Source organism: Rhinopithecus bieti, unplaced genomic scaffold (genome assembly GCF_001698545.2).
Source record: "Rhinopithecus bieti isolate Rb0 unplaced genomic scaffold, ASM169854v2 scaffold_14700, whole genome shotgun sequence".
Taxonomy (NCBI): domain Eukaryota; kingdom Metazoa; phylum Chordata; class Mammalia; order Primates; family Cercopithecidae; genus Rhinopithecus; species Rhinopithecus bieti.
Genome location: NW_016808194.1, coordinates 1515839 through 1537161, shown reverse-complemented (window position 1 = coordinate 1537161; position 21323 = coordinate 1515839). Strand labels below are relative to the sequence as shown.

General features: G+C 36.5%; 1 protein-coding gene across 1 annotated transcript in view; it reads right to left on the bottom strand.

Annotated features, from left to right (window-relative positions):
* Positions 1-21323, bottom strand: part of MON2 (MON2 regulator of endosome-to-Golgi trafficking) — a 128758-nt gene that overhangs the window by 31665 nt on the left and 75770 nt on the right. Inside the window, 8 exon segments of the mRNA XM_017885694.1 lie at positions 1649-2271; positions 6612-6810; positions 9944-10237; positions 13454-13616; positions 16180-16355; positions 18634-18657; positions 18659-18745; positions 20433-20534. Of these exon segments, the coding sequence (XP_017741183.1) occupies positions 1649-2271; positions 6612-6810; positions 9944-10237; positions 13454-13616; positions 16180-16355; positions 18634-18657; positions 18659-18745; positions 20433-20534 (1668 nt within the window).

Genomic DNA, 21323 nt, shown 5'->3' with positions numbered 1-21323 from the left:
TTCTATCTATAAAATGTTTTGCTGGATAACTATTAGTTTAAGGATAAAGTCCAAAAGCAAGTATATTTGGCTTGTGCAAAAATTTTCTCATACCTGTGGAAGAAAATATAAAAACACTCTGATAATAAAATATATGTTTTTCTGTTAGGGGATACTAGAAACCCATTAAAAATCTTACATTCAAGGTCTACGAAACATCATTTAGGTAATCATACAACACAACAATGGCTAGTGTGAACATTAATACTTTTAAATAATATAAATGAACAACAATAACCCTTCCTAAGTTTCAGACTGAAGGTATATTTTGTTTTCAAAGCTATTAAAAGCTCAGAACAAATTACTAGTAGTTGGGATAAATGATTTCACTTTTCCTCTCACTGCTAAAGCAGAGTTTTTTAAAAATAAAATTTACACTTTTTTTCTGAAAAAAAAAAAAGTTGTTTCTTGTTTATCCTGTACACATATATAAAAACCTGAATCAAAGATCTGAATGACAGTACCAAATTACGGGTATCTCAAAAGGCCTATGTCTTATTTTCTTTTCTGATAGGATAACTCTTCCATCCCCTGAAGTCTATAAGCAACTTATTTGCATGTCCAAGGACAGGGTGGGTAATTACTGACAGGCTACTTTTCTTCCTCATTGAAAATAAAGATGGGTATTTTGAGTTCAATTGTAGAAAACCAATATCCCTACACTGAATTTTTTTAAATGCCAGAGTCTTTTATTTTTAGTTTCCTCACATTTCCTGCACAACACAACTAGGGTTAAACAGTTCAAGAACTGTTGCTCAGCTAAACTTCTTCCAGAGGTAATTAGGAGGTATCATGGTACAGTAGAAATTCTTACTGTGAAAATTTTTATCATTCCAGTTGGGTAAGATGCAGTTAATCAGAAATCTAATTTACACTACACAAATGGTTACTGATAACATGTGTGATCAGAATCTAGATTTACTCCAATCTTATTAGAATGTCTTTACTTTGTTGGAATGGCTGGCTACTCAGTTGGCGATTTTTGCTTAGCATTTTGATGACTGTGAATTGTGCTATCAATTTATCTTGATAGTCTAAAAAACACTTTGAATTTGATCTAGTCTTGCTTGCTAATCTGAATTTGCTCCATAATTTTAGATGTTTGTCTGAATAGTTTTTTTTTTTGCAATAACAAAATACACACAGTAAAAATCTCTTTAAAAACTGAGGAAAAATACTTTTCATAAATTTCTTTTTTTTAATATAGGCTTTCAATAATTTCAGAGCTAAATTTAAGCACAGATTTTTAAAAATCCCACTGCTTATCAATTTTCTAATTATAAAAGTACTTTACTAAAACTTTTATTCCAAATATTATATCCTCTTGTGAAGACTTGCATGGACAAACCAAAAATCCTGGTGAAGTGAAACATGAGGATGCAGGCAGCTTCTTTAAGATTCAAAACATACATGAATTACCTTTCAAAATACATCAGAAAACCACAAGTTTTCAAAATACCTAGATCTTGACAATCCTCAGTTTGTCCCAAAGTATACATATAAAACAATCCTGATGATCTAAAATTTATCCCTGCAAATCTATAGCAAAACAAAAAATTTCAGAGAACTATATGCATTATTACTTAGATAGCCACTCAAATTATATTACCTTTTGGAGAACATCTAAAGCTGTAAGTACAGCTTCCTGTAAACTTGTCAAAACTGCTTCGGTATAAGATGGAAGAATAAAAGGGGATGCATCTGAACTTATTGGGACTGAAATAGCACTGTGCAATATGACTCCCAACTTTTGCAAGTCATCCATGTTGAAACCAGTTTTTATGTGTTGGTAGAGAGCTGGAAATATCTGAATTAAAGCTGTAAGAAAAGGCTGGCTAGGAATAAAGGTTAGTTTATCAAAAGTAACAGGAGGCTTAGTACTTTCAGATCCAATTCTATACCAGGTATTCCACGCAGCCCACCATAGATTCAAATCTTCAAGCTCATCAGTAACAATGGGTGGCTCAGAGCTACTATATCTTCCAAGTCTTTCTCCAATGGAATCTGTTCTTACAAATGGCCTGCTCATGCCTGATATGGGCCCTATAAGAACAGGCACAGGTACATTAACTACAGGTGGTGTCTCAGGCTTATCCGAGTCTCTGACAGGGGACACAATCTGTAAAATTTCCTGGAAGCTTTTCAGAGCAGCCAGAGATACTTCATTGTTTTTGCTGAGTGCTGCTGATTGTATATGGTCAAGAAGAACATCCCAAGCTCTTGAAAAATCTCCTATATTAGGAAGAGAAGAAAACTATTATAAAAGTGATCAAATTTTCTCTTAATATTAGACACTTGAAAGCATATTTGCTTAATTTTCTGCTTAAAATCCTACAGAACTGAAAATATATGACTAGGTACTAAGATACTAACAATGGGAATTAAAATTATCACAACCAAGAAATCCGATTAAAAAAATTTTCAGATATAGGAACAAAGGGCACCAAGAAGAGGATGACGGATATATCAAATAATGTTTCAATCTTAAAAACAAAACTCAGGTAAGTGATGGGTGCACTAAAATCTCAGACTTCATCACTATACAATTCACCCATGTAACCAATAACCACTTGTACCCCAAAAGCTACTGAAATAAAAAAATATTTTAAACCCCAAAATATGTATGTACTTATACATATTTATACAATTTCCCAGAACTTCTGCCTAAGAAGAACAGAAAAATAAATCAATGAGGTTGAAACAAAAGCATTTCAGTAACATCTTCAGTCTATCCATCTACCTTTATTAATGATTAAGTAAGACGTTCTCATTCTTAATCAGAGAATCATTGGAAAAGTTGTAACTTAGGACAGTATAATACATGTTTTTTATTGGTCTAAATATTTAAGATAAACTATGTCGTACTCCATATAAATCTTAACTTTATACTTTAGTTTTCATATTTAAATTATTTTAGAGCTGCAGAATTTTTTTCTTTTTCTTTTTTTTTTTTTAAGAGATGGTATTGCACTCTGTTACCCAGGCCAGAGCATCATGTGGTATGATCATGGCTCACTGGGCTCAAGTGATTCTCCCATCTCAGCCTCCCAAGTGTGGCTGGGACCACAGGCACATGCCACCATGCCTGGCTAATCTATTTAAAAATTTTTTTTTTTAGTGATGGGGTGGGTCTTGCTATGTTGCCCAGTCTGGTCTTGAACTCCTGGGCTCAAGAGATCCTCCCACTTCAGCTTCCTAAGTAGCTGGGACAACAGATGCTCACTACCATGCTTGGCTAATTTTTGTATTTTTTGTAGAGACAGGGTTTCACCATGTTGCCCAGGCTGGGCTCAGGCAATCCTCCTGCCTCAGCCTTCCAAAGGGCTGGGATTACAGCCATGAGCCACCATGTCCAGCCACATCTTTTTACTACAGCAAACAAGCCTAATGGCTTTGTTAATAACATGGATTATTATCCACATACCTACATTAAAATGATGTAAAAAATTAGGAAAGCTGATATTTTCCAAAGCAGTACAACATAAGTAGGCTATGAAACATGTAAAATAAATAATCAAAGTTTAAGAACTTTCACTTTGGAAAGGTGATAAATGACCAGATTTTTTTAAAAAAGGGATAAACCCCAAATTCCTGAGAAAACAGTTGGTTAACAGAAAAGCTTGAAGTAGGTCTGGTATAAAACAATAGGTACTATCTGCCTACTCTGGACAAACCATAACACCTGCCTAGTTATATGCATCTTTCCCCACCATATTCTTTTTATTAAAAATTGAAGGCTGGGCCCAGTGCTTCATGTCTGTAATCCTTGCACATTGGGAGGCCAAGGCAGATGGATCACCTTAGATCAGGAGTTTGAGATCAGTCTGGCCAACATGATGAAACCTAAATGTCTCTACTAAAAATACAAAAAATTAGCTGGGCATGGTGGTAGGCGCCTATAATCCCAGCTACTCAGAGGCTGAGGCAGGAGAATAGCTTGAACCTAGGAGGCGGAGGTTGCAGTGAGCCAAGATCACACCACTGCATTCCAGCTTGGGCAACAAGAGTGAAACTCTGAAACTCTTATCTCAAAAAAAAAAAGAGGCAAAATTTACATACAATAAAAACACAGAATTTTAAGTAAACTGTTTAAAAGTTTTGACAACTTACATTTTAAAATGTCAAACAATTAAAACACTTCTACCTGTTGCCATCACAGTTTAAAAGTCTCATGAATCATTACATTTGTCAATCAGAATGGTGACCTAATATCAGATTTAGAATATCCTGTGCCATTTAGGGAGAAAAACTCCAGCAATTTCTCTATTAACATATTTTATGTCAGAGAGGGAGTCCCTCTAAAAGACTAGATGTAATTATATATTGCACATGGTTATGTTAAAAATATAAAACTTATTCTAAAATAACAAATATCATTTCTTAGTCATCAAGTTACAAAGAATGATCAAAGACATTAATTGTCTTATGTCTTCATTTAAAAAAAAATCTAAATCTAGGCTGGGCGTGGTGGCTAACACCTGTAATCCCAGCACTTTGGGAGGCCAAGGTGGGCAGATCACCTGGGGTCAGGAGTTTGAGACCAGCCTGACCAACATGAAGAAACCCCATTTCTACTAAAAATACAAAATTAGCTGGGCATGGTGGCGCATGCCTGTCTGTAATCCCTGCTACTTGGGAGGCTGAGGCAGGAGAATTGCTTGAATCTGGGAGGCGGAGGTTGCAGTGAGCTAAGATCGTGCCATTGCACTCCAGCCTGGGCAACAAGAGCGAGACTCCATAAAAAAAAAAAAAAAAACTAAATCTATTAGTTCTTAGCTTTTAAGAGAAATATCATGAAGGTACTAAAAACAATGCTTATTTTGCCAAAACTTAGCAAATGTACAGTGAAAATTTGTGCATTTCACTGTATGTAAATTTTACATGAAAAAAATCCCAATATTTAAAAATACATATGCCAAGCCCTACAATGCAAAATGGATCGGACACAGCAAATTATTTTTGGAAAAAAGGAGAAAAAAGTGCACATAAAGAACAACATATAAAAATGCCTATGGAATGAGTAAATATGCTTGTCCTTTAACACAAAGAAGTTTAAAAAATGCCAAACACAAAATAATAAAATAGATAAAATAATGTGTACAACATGCTCATAACTATGTACAAAAGTATCTCTGTTCACCTTTTTCTACCACCACCAGCACACCAGCATTACCACCAGAATTAAAAGTAGTACAGTCGGCAACCGGGTTTCTCAGTCTTAGTACCATTGACATTTCTGGTTGGATAATTATTTGTTATAGGAGGCTGCATTGTAAAATGTGCACTGTAAGATGTGTAGTGTCAACCCTTGCCTCTACCCTCCCCAGATGACAGTAATGCTCAACCTTCCCCAGTTATGACAACTAAAAATGTCTCCAAAATTGCCAAATGTCCTATGGGAGAAAAATGGGCCCTGTTTGAGAACCACCGATACACACAACCAACAGTTTCCTAACCAGTCCAACAACATCATGTCATCCTTCTTTGTTGCCATTCCATTCTACATGCACACTAAGATATGCACTTTATGATCTTTTTGAAGTGCATATTTGATCATGTCAAATCATGAATTAAAATCTATTAGTTTTTTTCATTGTTCTTAGGATGAAATCCTAACTTTTTTGGAGTGGGGACAGGGTCTCACTCTGTCACCAAGGCTTGAGTGCAGAGGCACAATCTTGGCTAACTGCAGCAACCTCCACATCCCAGGCTCAAGCAAGCCTTGCACCTCAGCCTCCCAAGTAGCTGGGAGTGCAGGTGTGCACCACCACATTTGGATGATTTTTTATTTTAAAAAAATTTTTGTAGAGACAAGATCTCATTATATTTCTCAGGCTGGTTTCAATCTCCTGGGCTCAAGCTATCCTGTTGCCTCCACCTTCCAAAGTGTTGAGATTATAGGCATGAGCCACCCTGCCCAGCCTCCTAACTTTCTCCTAACACATTCTACATGATCTGGATGATCTGGCCTTTCATTACCTCTCAATCTCTTTGATAATCAAACTCTTTCTTATTCTCTTCATTCTAGACCTTTAAACATGCTAGGGTCCACCATCTCTTTTCCTCAATCTTCTCTTGTCTCTTTTACATTCTCTCATTGACTGTAAGGCTCTCCACACTTCATCTTACTCTTACCTGATGAACTCCTACCCTTCAGATCTCAGGAAAACTATTGCTTTCTCAGGAAAGCCCATCTGGAATTCATTGGCCAGGTCAAATACTTACTGAAGCTCACAACGTACCATTCCTTGTAACATGCCATTGTAGAAATTTTGCCTTTATTTATGTAATTATGGGTACTTCCTCATGCCCATGATAGCAAGAATGATGTGTATTTTGCCTTTCATTTTATTCCCCTAGACGCTAGCCCACAGTAGGTACACATTAAATAATTTCTCAATGAAACAAATGAAAATACACATGCTTACACACACACCACACATAAAGACTAAGTTAAGGTAGATTATTCTTAGGTAGTAGCATTGTATATGAACTCTAAAAGAATTGTCTGTATTTTCTAAATTTCTTTTAACATTGATTACTTGTATAACCAGAAAAAAATATATGTATACCTAAAGGTTGCAGCAAATATCTTCTAGTGTTGAAGATCCTTGCTACTCCAGCCAATGTTAACACCCATGTCTCAGCCCACTGCTTCTCGGCTGTGTCCCTTGAATGATGAATGAGAATATTGCCACCTCCAGACTCAATCTTTTCTTTGTCTGCAGTGGTAGAGGACTCTCGAACTCTGTCCAGTAGATGAAAGAGTACCTAAATATTTATAAAAATGTCATTTAAAATGCATTGATAATATAGCTTAAGTAATAGCATAATGGCAACAGCATAGGAATCTATAAAGTGTGACCAAAAATATACCTGAAAGTCTTATCAATCCCTATATATTGGAGGAAACTGACCAATAAAGGTAATTATACATTCTTTTTTTGTTGTTGTTTTTTTTTTTTTTAGATGGAGTCTCACTCTATCACCCAGGCTGGAGTGCACTGGCACAAGCTCACCTCACTGCAACCTCTGCCTCCCAAGTTCAAGCGAATCTCCTGCCTCAGACTCCTGAGTAGCTGGGATTACAGGTGTCTGCCACCACACCAGCTAATTTTTGTATTTTTAATAGAGATGGGATTTCATCATGTTGGCCAGGCTGGTCTTGAACTCCTGACCTGAGGTGATCCGCCCGCCTCGGCCTCCCAAAGTGCTGGGATTATAGGCATGGGCCACTGTGCCTGGCCATAATTATATATTCTTAAGTTTATCATGGAATATAAAAAAATAAGGCTGCACACAATGGCTCACATCTGTAATCCTGGCACTTTGGGAGGCCAAGGTGGGCAGATTGCTTGAGCCCAGGAGTTCAAGACCAGCCTGGGTAACATGGCGAAACCCAGTCCCTAAAAAAAAAAAAAAACCCAAATTAGCCAAATGTGGTGGTATACATCTGTAGTCCCAGCTACTCGGGAGGCTGAGGTGGGAGGATCACCTGAGCCCCCAGGAGAGGTTGAGGCTGCAGTGAGCATGATCATGTCACTGCACTCCATCCTGGGCAACAGGGTGAGATACTGTCTTAAATAAAAAATAAAATAAAATTAACTGGATAAAATATAAGACTTGTTGAAGTATCAATGGAGGATCTATGGGGTAATGTATAAGAAAAGAACAAAGCCGGCCAGGCGTGGTGGCTCACGTCTGTAATCCCAGCACTTTGGGAGGCTGAGGTGGGCAGATGACAAGGTCAGGAGATCGAGATCATCCTGGCTAACACAGTGAAACCCCGTCTCTACCAAAAATACAAAAAAAAAAATAGCCAGGTGTGGTGGCGGGCATCTGTAGTCCCAGTTACTTGGGAGGCTGAGGCAGGAGAATGGCGTGAACCCGGGAGGCAGAGCTTGCAGTGAGTGGAGCTCTGCACCACTGCGCTCCAGCCTGGGTGACAGAGCAAGACTCCCTCTCAAAAGAAACAAACAAAACAAAACAAAACAAAAAAGCTAAGGAGAGGGGTCCAGGACAAAAGTAGAATTACTGGAGACAGCTCACACCTGTAATCCCAGTGCTTTGGAAGGCCATAAAGTGGGGAGCATTGCTTGAAGACTGGAGTTTGAGAACAGCTGGGGCAATATGGTGAGACTGTCTCTACAAAAAAAATTTCAAAAATTAGCTGGGCTTGGTAGTGTGAGCCCATAATCCCAGCTACTCAAGAGGCCGAGGTGGGAGGATCACTTGAGCCTGGCAGGTCAAGGCTGTAGTGTGCTACGATCAGGCCACTGCACTCAAGCCTGCGTGACAGAGAAAGACCCTATCTTTCACTCACAAGAAAAGATCAACTGTAGCCTATGAATAATTTCTGTGTTTCTCAAAGTGGTCTCTGAACTAACCAGCAGCATCAAGCTTCACCCAGGAACTTGACAGAAATACAAATTCTCAGGCCTCACTCCAGGTCAAAATAATGAGAAACCCAAGTTGGGGGAGGGCTGACAATAATGGCTCAACAATCTGTGCTTTAACAAGTCTTCAAGGTGATTCTGTTACACTCTAATGTTTAAGAGACTGAAGTAGAAATCAATTACAGAAAATAAAACAATGCAAGGGGTGTGAGAAAAAAATCATTAAGAATTAGGCAGCAAGAAGATAAAAAATGAAGTTGCTTGAAAGGAAAATTAGAAAAGTATTAGATTAAAAACAAACTGTATGGGAGAATTAAGCATGTTTGTGATCTGAGGAGGAACTATGGGATGGAAATGAAATAGAAGACAGAAGGAAAGAGGGTTTTTTACTATAATATATATAATGTTTATCACTTTAAAAAAATAAAAGTGAAAACAAAACAGGGTTTTGGATTATTTTATTTGGGAACACAGAGTGTTATTATTATTATATATTTTTTTGAGACAGTCTCACTGTGTCACCCAGGCTGGAGTGCAGTGACATGATCTTGGCTCACTACAACCTCCACCTCCCAGGTGCAAGAGATTCTCGTACATCAGCTTCCCGAGTAGCTGGGATTACAGGTGTGCACCACCACACCCAGCTATTTTTTCTTACAATTTTTAGTAGAGATGGGGTTTCACCATATTGGCCAGGTTGGTCTCGAACCCCTGACCTCAGGTGATCCTGCTGCCTCAGCCTCCTAAAGTGTTGGGATTACAGGCGTAAGCCACCATGTCCAGTCCATTAATTTTTTAAGAAGACATTTTGGGGTCTATTAATTTGAAAAACTCACAAAAGCACATGAAAGGATAATAAACAGAATTTTATTATAATGGAACAGATTGAACAAAAAAGAAGAGACTTTTAGCAAAGAGGGAATGATCACTAATAAACTGCTGATTTTATTAGAAAGTTTCAAAAGAAGAAAAAAATGAAATTGTAATTTAATGAATAAACATTATATGTACAATATACCATTTGGAGGTTACTTTTGTTTGGTGAGTCTACAAGTAAACTTCATTACTATTGATATTCACCTGTTGATAAAATTCTCTTTTGATTATATTTAAATTACATATTTATAAGTAGACTTCAAAAGTAAAACAAACAAAACCCCAAAAGCTTTCCACTCTATTGTAAGGGACTGATTACCCTTTGTTGTTTAGTAACTCCTGGTTTTACAATTTGGGAAAACGGGGGGGAAAAGGAGAGAGAAAGACAAAGGCAGAAATCACGAAAGTGATAATAAGAGATGAAGACAGAAACAGAGATAAGGCTGTTAATATTTAATTTGCTCTGTGTGAGGTACAATTTACAGTATGACACAGTTATTATTTCCTGTTTTGTCAAATACACAAATACATGAAAATTCTTTAAAAATTAAAAGAAATAAGTTTAACTGAAAAAGTATTAATATATAAGCATGTTTCACTAAAAGCTGATAGTCCAATCTATTTTACAATACCTTCCAGATAACAGTGTGCCAGGTTGAATGCTGTAATAAAGTTCCATGTGCACCAATTGTAGAAAACAGAGTTTGCCCTGCACTCTTCCTGACAGCAGGACGGGGATCCACACATAGTTCACCCAATTTTGCATAAAGACATAACCACAAGCAATCAAATGGCGGTGCAGGGTGGAACGGCCGATTTAAAACCACTCCTTTCTCTTCTGCCTGCTTTTGCTGTGCTGCCTCTTCCTTATTTAATTCTTTTTCAATAGTTTCCCCTCTTTGGAAAAAATAATCTGAAATATTCCACTAAAAGCAAAGTAGAAAATATTAGTTCATTCAAGGTTTTGTTTTAAACACATAAATATGCAACATGTGGCTGTTCTACCTTTCAGAGTAAAACTTTAAAACATTACTTCAAATATCTCTTTCCTGGTAGAACAGGTTCAATGAAAACATCTCTTCCTCTGTCAATGTCTCTATATTATTTCAGGAGAAAGTGGGAAAACAATCTTTTGCTAACTTTTTTTTTTTTTACTTTTTTATTATAAAAAATGTCAAGAACATACAAAAAACAAGAATAGTATAATGAATTTAAACATATTGATATATCTACCACCTAAATATAACAGCTGTTAACTATAAAAAATATAACTATAATATCATTATCACATCCTAACAATGTTAATAATTCCTTAATATTGTTTAATAAGTTTGTAATTTCATAAAAGAGCAATCACTGTTACTAAACATACCTTATAATTCATTGTCAACCACAGTACAAATTAATGATAATTATGCCAATGGTTAAAATATAGGGAATCCAGTACTGTGAACATAAATGTAAAACAAAGGAGGTGCTATCCAGCAGTAATTTAAGTAATGCTGAACTAGCCACCCACTTGCAATTATATATGCAACATGCTTACATTTTCCCCATGTAAAAATGGGAAAAATAATAGTAATAGTAAAATACAGTTGTCCCTCGGTATCCAAGGGGACTGGTTTCAGGACCTCCCACCCCATACCTAAATCCACAAATCCTCAAGTGCGTTAAATAAAATGGTGTAGTATTTGCATATAACTTACACACATCCTCCCATATACTTTGAATAATACTAGATAACTTTTAATACCTAACACAAGGTAAATGCTATGTAACTAGTTGTTATACTGTACTGTTTAGGTAATACTGACAAGAAAGCCTGTACATGTTCAGTACAGACACAACTATCCTGTTTAAAAAAAAAATTTCTATTTATAGTTGGCTGAATCTACAGATGCAGAAGCCACAAATAGTCAGAGCTGAATGTAGGAAGAGCTGAATGCAGTAATGTATCTAGCTTGTGAGGAAAATTTAAAGTTCAAATTTATAAAACTTCCAAATTTTAATACACATTTAAAAGATTCTAAATAATTGCCTTTAAATATATGTTGAAAACAATTCTGTGCATGTTTATTTCATGTAATGTTAACAATTCTCTAAGATTTCACTACAGGGATATCTTGTTTTATTGCACTTCTCTTTGTTGTGCTTCACAGATAATTGCAATTTTTATAAATTGAAGATTTGTGGCAACCCTGCATTGAACAAGTCTGTTGGTACCACTTTTTCCAGCAGCATGTGATCACTGTGTCTCTGTGTCACATTTTAGTAATACTTGTATTATTTCAAACTTTTAAATTATTACTCTGTCTGTTATGGTGATCTATGATCCCTGATCTTTGATGTGACAATTGTAACTATTTTGGGGCACATGAGCCGCACCTATGTAAGATGGCAAACTTAATGTGAGTTTTCTGACTGTTTCCTCATCAGGTTGTTTCCTCATCTTTTTACTTCTTCTCAGGCCTCCCTATTTCTTGGGATACAACAACAGTGAAATTAGGCCAATTAATAACCCTACAATGACCTGTAAGTGTTCAAGGAAAAGGAATAGTCGCATTTCTCTCACTTTCAATCAAAAACTATAAATAATTAAGCTTAGTGAGGAAGGCACACTGAAAACCAAGACAGGCCAAAAGCTAGGCCTCTTGTGCCAGTGAGTCAAGTTGTGAATGCACAGGATAAGTTCTTGAAGGAAACGGAAAGTGCTACTCCAAAGAGCAAACAAATGAAAAGTACATCATGGCAGGTGCCTGTAATTCCAGCTATGTGGGAGGCTGAGGCAGGAGAATCGTTTGAACACGAGAGGCAGAGTTTGCAGTGAGCCGAGATCACACCATTGCACTTCAGCCTGGGCAACAAGAGCAAGACTCTGTCTCAGAAAAAAAAAAAAAAAACAGAGAAAGAAGAAAGTACACAAGCCTTATTGATGATATCAAGAAAGTTTTAGCTGTCTGGATAGAAGGTCAAACCAGCTGCAAGATTCCCTTAAGCCAAAGCCTAATCCAGAGCAAGGCCCTAACTCTCCTCAATTCTATAAAGGCTGAGCAAGGTGAGGAAGCTGCAGAAGAAAAGTCTGAAGCTAGCAGGGGCTAGTTCATGAGGTTTAAGAAAAGACGTTATCACCATAACCTACAAGTACAAGGTGAAGCAGCAAGTGCTGATGTAGAAGCTGTAGCAAGTTATCTAGATATAGCTAAGATCACTCATGAAGGTGGCTACACTGACCAACAGATTTTCAATATAGACAAAACAGCCTTTTTATTTTTATTTTTATTTTTTACAGACACAAGGTCTGTCGCCAAGGCTGGAGTGCAGTGGTGTGTTCATAGCTCACTGCAGTTTCCAATCACTGGGCTCAAGCAGTCCTCCTATCCCAGCCTCCCATATAGATGAGACTACAGATATGCACCACCACACACAGCTAATTTTTAGTAGAGACAGAGGTCTCATTTTATTGCCCTGGCTGGTCTCAAACTCCTGGCCTCAGCAATCCTCCCACCTCAGCCTCCCAAAGTGCTGGGATTACAGACATCAGCTACTCTGCCCAGCCTGAAACAGCCTTCTACTTGAAGACGTCATGTAGGACTTTCATGGCTAAAGATAAAAAGCCAATGCTTGGCTTCAAGGCTTCAAAGTACAAGTTGATTTTCTGGTCAGAGGCTAAGGTAATTGGTTCACATAAAAGTCAACTGAAGATTTCCCTTGTGTGTACTATTGTTTACTAAACCCTTTCATGACAAACCCTGTAAAATCCAAACTTCAGTTCAATGTATGAAAATTATTTCAAACATTTTGTTATTAATATTTAAGTGATGTTATTTAATCCTTCACACAGACGTAAGTTTGAAATTTAAAAGCCATATAAACAATTCACAAAGAGCTAAAAGTATATTTGCTTAGCATTCGCTCCCAACTGAGTAACAATGATTTCTAAATTATATTATATTCTAAGGACAACATTTTGTTATTAATATTTAAGTGATGTTATTTAATCCTTCACACAGACGTAAGTTTGAAATTTAAAAGCCATATAAACAATTCACAAAGAGCTAAAAGTATATTTGCTTAGCATTCGCTCCCAACTGAGTAACAATGATTTCTAAATTATATTATATTCTAAGGACAACGATACTTACCAATAAACCTATTGAAGTTAAACTAATATTGAGTTCTTGGTTATGGAGACCAAAGCTACCTGCAACATCTACAACTATTTGCAGGCAAGTACAAGGCATTGTTGGTAGAAAATCTGTCACAACCAACTGAAGACACTGGAATGCAGTTCGTATCAAGGATTCTCTGAAAGCAAAATGTATACAGATGCACTTATTTTAGTTATTTATTTTTGAGACAGGGTCTCAATCTGTCACTCAGGTTGGAGTCCAGGGGTGCGATCATACCTCATCTCAACCTCCCCGGATCACGTGATCCTCCCACCTCAGCTTCCCCAGTAGCTGGGACTACAGGTGCACACCCCCATGCCTCTTTTTTTTTTTTTTTGTGGAGACAGAGTCCCACTATGTTGCCTCGGCTGGTCTCAATTTCCTGGGATCAAGCGATCCTCCTGCCTTAGCCTCCCAAAGTGCTACAATTACAGGCACGAGCTACCACACCCAGCCTTACTTACGCATTTAAAAGAAATGTGTAAAAATACATATTTTACAATAATTTGAAGTAAAATTTTATTTTAGAATTTAAATAAGAAACTCCTAATATCGATCATAAAGTATTTTAACATTTACATAAATGTAAAAAAGATATGCTTACTTAAACAAATTAACAAAAACAAAGAAAGAAGCTTACAGGCAATAAGAAATAAAAACAAGTTAAAAAATAAAGTATTAACATCATATTACTTCTATTTGTATTTCATACCAATTAACCAAAGAAAACTTAGACAATAAATGAGAATGGGAAGTTAGTTACAGTTATTTTTCTCCTCACTGTATCCCTGATATCTTGTACAGTAACCAGTACATCTAAATACACACAATTTACTGAAAAGAGTTCCTCATTCTTTTATATCCATACTACATCTTATTAAATATTCAAAGAAATATAAAACCCACATCCAGTCTGTGAGAAAAGGGTAAATTTTGAATTTCAAATAAATATAATAGGAAGTATTTCATTTTGGAGAAAAATCCTGGTGGTAAAAAATAATAATAATAAAATGATAAGTATAATTGCTAATACTCTGAGCGTTTAGTAGGTCACATACTTTCTAAGTGTTTTATACCCATTAATTCATTATATCATTACTATAATGCCCTATTTAATACAACACATTGCAGGTTGGGAGAAGACACTTAAGCTTGATCTAAGCTGATCTCTTTTCAATTTAATTATCTCAGTATTTTGTAGTATTTAAAGAATTTTATTATTATAAAATTAATGTTCCGTAATATTCTCAAGCATCTTGGTCATCTGTAACTTCGGAACTAGTCATCAAAACAAGACATTGTGTTACTATAGAATTACAGAAAAATTCTATCCAATGTCTGTCTGCTGAATCTCTCCACTGCAATCTCCTACCCCAAAAGTTAAACAATCCATATGTCCCCTCCAAATTTGCTCTTCCTTGTGTATTCCCTATTTAGTTAATGATACTACCATTCCCCACTAAACTGCCTAAGTCAGAAATCCAGAAGTCATTCCTGATTGCTATTTTCCCCTATGTCCCTCTACAGTCAATCCGTTAAGAAGCTCAAATCCATCTCTTTCTTCTAGTGAGCACTTGTAGGCATTCTCATTTCCCACCTTCCCTTCCATGCTACTGTCACAGTGATATCTATCAAATTCATGTGATTATGTCATTCCTCTATTTAAAATCCCAAAATGTCTCCCAAATGTATTCTGGATAAATTCAAATCATTTATATAAGTATACAAGATCTCCTTCATAATTTTGGCTCTGTCCTCCTCCTGCTGAAGGTTTCTTCTTTTTGTGGCATAACAAACTACAGTCATGTATTGCTTACTGACGAGGATATGTTCTGAGAAATGTGTCATTAGGCGATTCTGTCGCCGTATGAACATCACAGAGTGTACTGACACAAACCTAGATGATACAACCTACTACACACCTGGGCTATATAGTATAGCTTATTGCTCCTGGGCTACAAACCTGTACAGCTTGCTACTGTCCTGAATACTGTAAGCAACTGTAACACAATGTAAGTATTTATGTACTGAAACATATCTAAACATAGAAAGGGTACAGTAAAAACAGAGTATTAAAATCTTATGGGACCTCCATCATATATGTGGTCTGTTGTTAACTGAAACGTTAGGCAGTATATAACTATACTTTCTCACTAGGATTCTATGTCTAGGGTGGGAGCTATTTACCTGTGTAATCAGAATAACTATCACGCATAGTATCTGAAATACACTATGTACAGAATAAATGTTTAATAAATTTAAAAGTAATGAAAAAGTTACTTTAAAGCAATTTCTGACTGCCTAATATACATAGGGAGGTCAAGCCCTAAATGTTACTTCACATCTTATCAAATAATTTATTTATTTTAACAAAACACAACAACTCAATCTTTGGATGTGTTATAAAATTGGTTAGATTGTTTCATGTATCTTATAAGTAAGAATCTTGTATTCTTGCATGAATGTCAAATAAAGAGCAATTTTCCATCTTTCCAAACCAAAGGTGATCCCTAAAAATTGCCTGTAGCCACTTAGGGGTAGAGTTAAGAAAAACTATTATAGATCTTAGCTTTAAGCAGGAAGCGCATACATGAAAAAAAATAACCATTATTTCAAGATTTTAGGATGGATGTTAATTGTATTTTATTTATATTTTATTTTTCATACATATTTTTTCTCAAATAATTTTAAATACTTACCCTTGATCATTTCTGATTGCTCCCATGACTCCAAGCACTAATGGCCATCCAGGCCCAAGACTGTCTCCCTGACTCTGCAGAATCTGCAACACACATTCTAACTGCTTGAGTCGAATATCTGGATGATTAATATTGGACATCTCCTTTAACGGGTTCAATAAAAGCAACTGCAGCCTCTGAAAAGGGGCAAGAAACTAATTAGGAAGAGAAGTCCAAAAAGACAAGAAGGCTTTGCTGTTGCTTTTTAAGTTTAAATTCATCTCCATTCAGACTACTATGGGAAATAGAAATTTTTATGTTTTATTCATTTTTTTGACTCCATTTCAGAGTCTCGTTCTGTCACCCAGGAGGCTGGAGTGCAGTGGCACAATCTTGGCTCACTGCAACTTCCACCTCCTTGGTTCAAGTGATCCTCCTATGTCAGCCTCCTGAGTAGCTGGGATTACAGGCACGCACCACCATGCCCGGCTAATTTTTGTATTTTTAGTAGAGACAGGGTTTCACCATGTTGGGCAGCCTGGTCTTGAACTCCTGACCTCAGGTGATCTACCCACCCTGGCCTCCCAAGGTGCTGGGATTAACAGGTGTGAGCCACCATGCCCATTTGGAATTTTTCTACTAAAATAAACATCAAATATCATTTATCTAACAGTAATTATTAAAGGCAAATCTATATTTTTAAGTAAGAGAAAAAAATCAACTTTCAAGAAGTTAGATTTTAGGTAAATGGGAAGTTATCTTACTTTAAAATATACTAATTATAGACTCCATAAATAATAGAAATAAATGTCACTAAAGGAAATATATCTCCAGCTATATTTGGAGAGAGGGAATCAATTCCCAATTTCTAAAATGACCTTTCATTTACTTTATTAATGTATATCATATGTACTTAAATGTAAAATTCTCAAGTGTGATGTAGTAATAGAAGCTATAATACTTATAAGGTATTAAGCAAAGGTGACAAAAAAACCACGAAATTTGTTAGAGAGTTAAAAAAAGCCATCTGTCGGACCGGGCGGCAGGTGGCCTCAGCCTGTAATCCAGCACTTTGGGGAGGGTCCGAGAAGCGGGTGGATCAGCGAGGTCAGGAGATCGAGACCATCCTGGCTACACAGCGGTGAAACCCGTCTCCCTACTAAAAAAAAAATAGCAAAAAACTAGGCCCGGGCGAGTGGCCGGGCGGCTTGTAGTCCCAGCCTACTCCGGGAGGCTGAGGGCAGGAGAATTGGGCGTAAAGCGCCCGGGAGGCGGAGGCTTGCAATGAGCTGAGATCGCGGCCAGCTGCACTCCGCAGCCTGGGCGACCAGACGCGAGACTCCGTCCTCAAAAAAAAAAAAAAAAAAAAAAAAAAGCCCATCTGTCTATCCCTTTTCAGCATCTGAAAACCCTTCATTCTGCTTAAACTTTCTTCTCTCTAGGGGGGGGATTGCCTTTATTTGGTTCATTCACATGAATAAACATTTCTAAATCTTTCACTATGCACTAAGGTATTAAGCTGGACGTTGAGGATATCAAAATAAATGGAAAAGGGTGTTATTTTTTCAAAAGAAATTCAAATTGTTGCAAGAACATATGAAATAATATGCTTTTCCTGTCTTATTCATCATCTTATCCAGGAGGTAATAGTTCAAATATTATGTGTTAGCTCAATTTCTTGGAATAGCAATTAACAATACAATAAGAATGACGACGGGCAATTGGAATGGTTATTAAATGGGCCTCATTCTGTGCTTGCTTCAGTAGTACAATATAACTAAAATTGAAATGATACCAAGGAGATTAGGCACAGACACGTGCAAGGATGGACATCTGGCCAAATTCATGATGTAAGTCCATATTGTTTTATATTTAAAAAGTTAAAAAATAAATACAAGTGTCCTCATTGCCTACTCAGTCTGAAAGCAATAAAACTTTGGTTAGACTTTTTAAAAAGTGGGTACAATAATAGAGTCAGGACAAAGAATTCATGATAAAAGTAAAACCTCTGAAAGTAAAAAAAATAATTTAGCAATTATGTTTAAAAATAAAAATGCTATTTCATATGTGCTTGTTTCTTCTGCCATTTATTTCCCTCCATGTAAGGGTAGTGAGAAAAAAAAAAAAAAAAAAATCCAGAGACCAGGTAAAGACAAGCAAAAGAGGCTCCAAAACAAACACTTTAGCACTGCATGAAGAGGAAAACTTATGCCGCGTGAGACCAAATTCCAGGTAATTTAATTTAGTTAGTGTTCATTCAAAGAGATGTTTAAAATTTTTTATGAAGAACAGCCCTAAAAATCTCTTACCCTTTTGTAAACGATTCAGGGCCGCAGCAAAATAAATAGAATATTAAGTTAAGAAACCTACTCGCTAGAATAATGTCTTTTGATAAATTAAGAAAAAAAATCACACTGTGGAGGAGGATAATTTTATATTGAGTTATTCTTTTTAAAAAGAAAAGTTTTTATTAACCTGGTTTTGTGAGAGTGGAGGATCCATGGTTAAATGTTAATCCTGCTTTAATAAGGGAAGTTAAAGCTTCTGCTCCCCATTCTCTCATTCGAGAGTTTGGATGCTGGCAGACCTGAAGGTATATAAAATTAGGTTTAATTTGTATACTTAAACTATGAATCACACATCAATTTTACATTTTAAAAGTTATATCAAATGTTCAATAAGGGTTGGAAGAAAAATTACACCCAAAATGTAAGTTAGCTTACCTTCTGAATAAGGGCAAGAGCAAGCAATGGAGAGACAGAAGAAAAAAGATGAAACTAAAACAATTCACAGAAAAGAAAGGATTTCATAACAGTAAATTATATATCAGGGTAAACAAAAGAAGCAAGCTAATACCAAGGTTCTTAATTAAGTTTACCCTCATTAATCAAATAATATGTCACAGAGTTGCCCTTTGATGAGACCATCCATTAAAGAAGTTATCTGCGTATAGCCTTTAATCATTCATAAAAGTAATTCCAATAAAATGGGGGGAAAGCTCATGTACATCTGTTTTTCTTATTTATTATTATTATTTTTGAGACACGGTCTCTCACTTCATTACCTAGCCTAGACCGCAGTGGCGCAATCACAGCTCACTGCAGCATCAACTTTCTGGGTTCAAGGAATCCTCTCCATTCAGCCTCCCAAGTAGTTAGAACCACAAGCATATACCACCAAGCCCGGGCAAGTTTTTAAATTTTTTGTAGAAATGGTGTCTCCCTATGTTGCCCAGGCCAGTCTTGAACTCCTGGGCTTAAGCAATCCTCCCACCTCAGCCTCCCAAAGTGCTGGGATTATAGGTGTGGGCTACTGCAGCCAGCCTGTTTTTCTTACTAAGAATAATAGCTTTCCTAGGTTTCGAAATAACACAAAAGAACTATGGTAACCTAAACCTAAACTGTACGCAAACACATGTACTGGCAGAAGTAGCTTGTTTTTAAGCAGGAACTATTTATTAAGAATTACCTCAGTCCGAATGTAAGACAATGTAAATCCAGGTAAAATTCTCCAGGACTATCTATAGTTAGTGTTAACAAACAGGTTTTTCCCTTCACAGAAAGCTCTCTCATAACCAAGGCTAGGCGCATTGGCTCATGCCTGTAATCCAAGCACTTTGGGAGACCAAGGCAGGTGGATCACCTGAGGTCAGGAGTTTCAAGACCAGCCTGGCTAATATGGTTAAATCCTGTCTCTACCAAAAATACAAAGATAAGCCAGGTGTGGTGGTGCGTGCCTGTAATCCCAGCTACTCGGGAGGGCGAGGCAGGAGAATTGCTTGAACCTGGGAGGCAGAGGTTGCAGTGAGATCTCATCACTGCACTCCAGCCTGGGTGATGGAGTTAAGACTCCATTAAAAGGAAAAAAAAAAAAAAAAAAAAGCTATCTCATGATGATAGCAAAGGCTATAAATGAGCACTGTTTACTATTAACTGTATGCCTCAACTGCCTTGAAGTTCCAGAACTACCTGAAACTGAGGTGGATCAAGAGACTGTATAATAAAAGAAAGGGGTCTCAAGCTAACAGCTGATTTCACAGATATTTCTCACTTTAAAATGTCACCATTTTCAGCCAATAAAAGCAACCAATTCCTTCATCAAATAAATTACAAAACAACTTTAGTCCTTGATAAAATGTACAAACATAAGTATGTACACGGTCAGGAAAGGGGGAAAAAAGTTAATGCTGATTTTTCAAATGGCTATCTAGAATCATTAGTTCAGTGTGCAAATGTTTATTTAAAAATTAAATATATTTAAGAAAGAGAATTTACCTCAAGGAGATGGCCAGTCAGAGGTCTCCACAGAATTTCTATTCGGTGCATATTAACTAAACCAGTTTCTAACAATTTGGCAACAGCAAAAAGAGATGGTTCCTAGGGAGAAAATACATTGTATTTTGATAGTATAAAGAGAATTCTGAGCAATTAGACTATGAATAAAACTGAGAATACTCTGAAAAGCATGATTGAAATTAAAATGAGTGGTTAGTATAAAGTTAACAATAAACATAACAAAACCTCAGTTATCAAAGACAAGCCTTCCTTCCAACCTTAAGTATCCAAAATAGCTCCTAATTAGAAAATTTGGTTAGGAAAAGAAGGCTTTAATAGGGAAGGGATGAAAATCCAAAAATTATACTAGATTACATAGAATGGCTAGTCTTCCGACCAGAAGGAAAGAAGGATTCTTATCAGCAGTCTTAAAATGACCAGGTTTTATGTGTGAATGTCAAGAAGTAGGGAAAAAGAGACAACAGAGATAAAAGAAAAGGAAAATGAAATCAAGAGTATAGCAGAGATCAGGGCTGTCAGTCCAGAACAGGAGAGGACATGAAGACAAAACAGTTTTCTATAGTCCCTGACATATCAATAATCAGAAAGGGAATCAGGGTACATTATACATGGCTAAATTAGAGCACTTGGTCCATGTGTCACAAGAATGGTTTCAGAAAAGATCAAAGGGCAGTTATCTCTAATCCAATATTAATGAAGGTGATAAACACGTTTAAATGCAAATTCAGCGATGAAAGCCATGAGTATTTTTGGGTGGATGGCTGTGGTATTTCAAACAGAGACATTGTATTAGAAAAAAGACAAGACAACTGAATAAAAAAGCCAATTAGGAGAACAATTTTTAAAGAAAAAGATTTTTTATGAATCTAT